The following is a 4,664-nucleotide window of genomic DNA, read 5'->3' as shown; positions in this document are numbered from 1 at the left end:
GAGGGAGGGAGGCGCGGGGAGCCCGTCGGGGCTGGAGGAAGGGGCGAGGGGAGACACATTCCTATAGTAACCGGGATGGCGCGATGCAGTCCCAGCTGGTTGCTAAGAGGGTTAAACTGTATCCAAACAGCTTTGGGGAAATCCAGCCCCTTCTCCTGCCACATGGATCGACTCATTGGGTGGGAGCGGCGGAGAGACAAGGGTCTCCAGCAAATCAGCGCCTAATTGATTAAGGCGAGCTGGTTTGAATAGAGCTGGCCATGTGCCAATCGCCTTTCAAAGAGCCCCTCTATGATTAATCGCAATGCATTATTGATAATCATAATTATAGCAGGACACATGCGCGGTGCGCGGAGGATTGGGGAGGCTGGGGGGGGGAGGCTCGATTTCCGTAATTTTGAGAAGATTTTTTTTTAGTAATTTTTTATTCTGCCCCAGCTGATGTTTGAGCCAGCATGTCGCGGAGGAAGCAGGCGAAGCCTCAGCATTTCCAATCCGACCCCGATCTGGCCTTGTTATCCCAGCGAAATGGTGAGTTCTTCTCCTCTCCCTCGCACACATTTTAACACAAACACACACAAAATAGATCAACTTACCTTGCGTGGAGACGGGACCGCGCCGGGCAGCGGAGCGGGACAGCTGGATCTCCCGGAGTTACGTGCGGGGGGGTTCCTTCTGGGGTTTTGGTCCAAGTTCTTGGCTTTTATTTATTTTTTTTTTTTTTACTCAGCGTTTTGTTTCGCCTGTTTCTTAACGAAACTCCAAACTCTTTCCGTTTTTTGATGTTTTCCCTCCGCCCTCCCCCCCGCGGGGCGGTCTGGCATCCTGAGCCCGCGGGATATGGATCCGCGCCCCCCGCGCCTCTCTCCGCGCCCCGCGGAGCGGGGGAACAAAGTGGGGCTGCCGCGGGGCGGCTGATCCTGGAGCCCCGCGGGACGGATGCCCCGTCCGGCCACACACGCTGCCCGCGCCGTCCCCCCGAAAGGGGCGGAAAACCCCCCCCGGGCACCCACTTTCTCGCCCCCCCCCCCAAACACCCCCGCGGACCCCAGAGCTCCCGCACCCCCCCGCTCCCCGCGGTCCCACCGAGCGGGGGACGCTGCCCCGCCGCTGAGCAGCCCCGGCCTCTGGCTGCACCAAAAGCTTCCTGGAGGCGGAAAAGTTGCCGCCGCCGCCGGGCCGGGCCGGGCCGGGCCGCGGGGGGGTGGGGGGGGCGGGGGTCGCCCCGTCCCGGGAGCCGCCGCGCCGGGCTCCGCGCAGTCGCCGCGCCGGAGAGGGGCTCCGCGGCCACCAGCGCGGAAGCTCCGGGCAGCGCGGGGGCTTGTTTTCTTTTCCCTAAGGTTCCTTTTTATTTTTATTTCTTTCTCCGCCTCCCCGTCCCCTCCAAGTCGGTGAGCGAGGAATAAATGCTGGCTTTGTGTCCGCCAGGATTTGGAGAAGGAGCGTGTGAAATATCTTTTTTTTCTCTTTTCTTTCTTCCCCCCCCCCCCCCCCCCCCTTCCTCCCCACCTTTTCCCTCCGCCTGCGGGAGCAGGGGGATTTCGGAAGAGTTCGGCGCAGCCCGGCGGGCGGCGGAGGGGGACGTGCCCCTACCCGTACCTGTACCGGGACGCGGGGTGACAAGTAGTCGGCGAGAGCCGCGGCCGGGAAGGCGGGGGTCGGCGGGGGCGTTCGGCCCGGAGGCAGCATCCACCCCCCCCCCCCCCCGCGCCCGCCGCCTCCCAGCCGGCCCCCCCAGCGGCCATGCGGCGGGCGAGCGCCGGGGGGCGGCGAGGGGACCCGTCGGCGGCAGGCGCGCAGGGCGCCGCGGGGCAGGAGCGCTTCAGGCGGGCAGGTAAGGGCGGGCCGGGGCGCGGCGGTGCCCCCTTCGCCGCCCGGCAGCGCCTCGGACGTCCTCCGGCAACTTCCCGAGGAAGCGTTGGCGCGGGGCCCTCCGCTCCCGCGGCCGCTCCGCGTTCCGGCCGCGCCGGCTGCCCTGGGCCCGCCGAGCTGCCTCCTGGCCCGGCGGCGGCGGCCCCGGGAGCGGCGGTGCCGAGCGCGGTGCCCGCGCCCCTCGGCTGCGCGGAGGCGAAACGCGGGGCGAGGATCCCGGGCTCGGCGCGATGAATCAAGTCGGAAAGTTTGCGGGATGTTGTCCCGCCTCTGTGAGAGTTTACCCGGCTTCTAAAATCCCTGGGACGCCCTCTTCGTAAAACCATCAAATACATAAGCACTCGCTTCGCGTAGCTCTGCCGAAACATTTCTCAAAAGTCATTCGGTTCCTGGGAGGCGACTTCTGGTTTTTAGCCGAGTTTCATGCGCTGTGAGTGCACTCGAGTTTTGCCGTTCGCTCAGCGTAATCCCCTTTCTCATCTCAGTAAACGTATTTCTTTTTTCTTCCGATATTATTTCTACTTCCGCTTGAAGTTTGGAGCAGGAGTTGGGGAAAACGTTACGTTTTTATTTGTCTTTCATCGGCCTCCTATGAAACAATTTGGAACTTCTTAAAGTGAGCAGAGAAAGGGAAAGCTGAGATGGAAATTATCTTGCTGGGAAAGCAGAGAGGGATTTTTTCACATCTTCACTTTGTGCGATTGCCTCTTTTGACGTTTGCTGTCTGTTTTTGGTTTGGGTAGATGGAACAGGTCAAAACACCTCCGAGCATCTTTTTTTTAAAAGTAGCCGTTTTCTTCTGGTTTTAGTCTCTTGATCTGATTTTGCACATCATTTTCAAATGAAAGACAGTGGGAGTGTGAGAAAGGAATGTTAACTGAGCAGCTTTCCTGCCTGTTGCTAAAGGATGTACTTCACGTAAGTTGGATTTTGCCTGAAAAGATGACATGGAAGTGAAGCTTTTGTTTAGTTTGCGTGGCTATCCTAAGTTAAGTAAGTAAATAACAAAGTTTATTATTTTTGAAACATACCTACCAGTTTCCTAGGAAAAGCAATGTCCTTTACTATAAAATCCGTAGGAGCCTCCCCCCGCCCTTCTCAAGTAATGCTTTTAGGTTATGGCTGCTTTACATGGTTAGACGGTAAGTTTTGAGTAAGTTGCCTAGAGGGTGTGTTTTTGTCATGGTGTTTCAGGATTCAGAACACTGTAATAATATTAGCATAGAGCTACCCTCTGCCTTTCCGGGGTCCCCAGCCCTGGCAGCTGCTTCCCACTTGAACCAAGACAGGGTGGGTGAGCTATGTGGAGGACGAGTCTGCATTTTTTCCCTTGAAATTGCAAAACAAAACTTCGAAGTTCCAAGCGCTCCTTTCTTCTCCTTTCATACTGTGAATTCAGGTTTGCTAATTCATCTAATAGTTTGCGCAGGGTTCAGGCAAATGTAGCATCGCTAGTCCTTAAGGCACTTGCAGTAAGGTACTGCTGGGCAGTATTTTGGGCAATGAATAGAGTGGCCCCGTGAAAATTTCTTGCATCTGATTTGAATTCTGGTTTGTGAAAGCTTTCTGCTATGGTTTCGTATCTAAAGATTGATAGGGAAAAAAGTTCCTCAGACTGCAGCAGCGTGGGTTTTTGGGTTTTGTTTTTTTTTACTGCTCTCTCTTTTTTTCAAAAGTTCAAAGCTCATGCAGTTCACTCTTAGCAGGAAGACTTTCCACTTAAAATGTGTTTTTGGTTCCATCAATGGATAAGTAAGTTTACTCTTGTAAAAAATCCTGTGCATGTGCACATTTGATAAAGTTCGTATTGGATTAACCAGAACAGCTCTCAGATTAATAGCAGAAATAATTTGCAGCGTAAATTATATTCAACAAGTAACTAATTACTGGTAGGAAGTGGGCAGGAGATTGTGGGATTATTTCCTTTTGTTAATAACTCCAAGCACTTTCGTGACTTTTTAGAATTTATTTTTTTTTTTTTAGTTGGTTGGAATTGCATTCCCAATTGTAAAAGAATATTCTTGGAGTGTAATTTTCAAAAAAGGTGTATTGGAGAAATAAGCCGGCTAGACTTTGAGGAAGAGAAAATGTTTGCTTCTCTTCCATATAAAGGCTTGTCAGAACCACTGCCTTTTCATGTCAGTAATGGATTTTGGTAAATTCCTGCTGCAGCATTATGATCATCCACGTAATTGTTACTGGGCCCATGAAATGAGAGAAATTATGATCGCTTCCTTTAGTAAGATCTGAAAGATGGGATGCTTAAGAGAAATAATTGCTTAGTTAGGCTGCTTTTAGTTTGTTACATAATTAGGCCTTTTTGTGGGATAACTGCAGTCTGTCGGTTCAGAATACAGACACTTGTGTTTTTTCCAAAGGTGAGCCTGAAGTGTAGAGGGCCTTGTGAAATATCACTTATGCAGATGCAATTCAGAAATAATTACTGAATCCCATATGGTGGAAGTTGTCTAAACCCGGTGTTAGTTCAGACCCGTTTTGTATGTGTTTCCCCTACATAACCCGCATCATTGTCTCGCTGCAAAATATTTATGTTGTAGTTTGTACCTTATTTATCTTTTTGATGCTAAGTAGCATCTGGCTCCCCGAGGACAAGCCCTCCTGTATATTTAGCTGTACCAGTGCTTATTGCATAGCTGGCTCTTAACCATATTCATGCTTTAATTGTGGAAACATGAATCTTTATTGAAGTGACCTGAGGTGCCTCTTAGAAAATACAATTATGTTTCTTGAAACTGTAAAAAACCAAAAGGAGCAGCTCCCACCAAATGCCC

At 52.1% G+C, this 4,664-nt stretch overlaps 1 protein-coding gene across 1 annotated transcript in view; it reads left to right on the top strand.

Annotated features, from left to right (window-relative positions):
• The first annotated feature begins 309 nt into the window (after window positions 1-309).
• Window positions 310-4,664, top strand: part of SALL1 (spalt like transcription factor 1) — a 14,868-nt gene continuing 10,513 nt past the window's right edge. Inside the window, exon 1 of the mRNA XM_075040220.1 lies at window positions 310-531. Within this exon, the coding sequence (XP_074896321.1) occupies window positions 456-531 (76 nt within the window). The 5' untranslated portion in view covers window positions 310-455. The remainder of the gene's footprint in view (window positions 532-4,664) is intronic.

Source organism: Buteo buteo, chromosome 11, assembly GCF_964188355.1.
Source record: "Buteo buteo chromosome 11, bButBut1.hap1.1, whole genome shotgun sequence".
Taxonomy (NCBI): Eukaryota; Metazoa; Chordata; class Aves; order Accipitriformes; family Accipitridae; genus Buteo; species Buteo buteo.
This window is presented reverse-complemented; position numbering and strand designations above follow the sequence as displayed.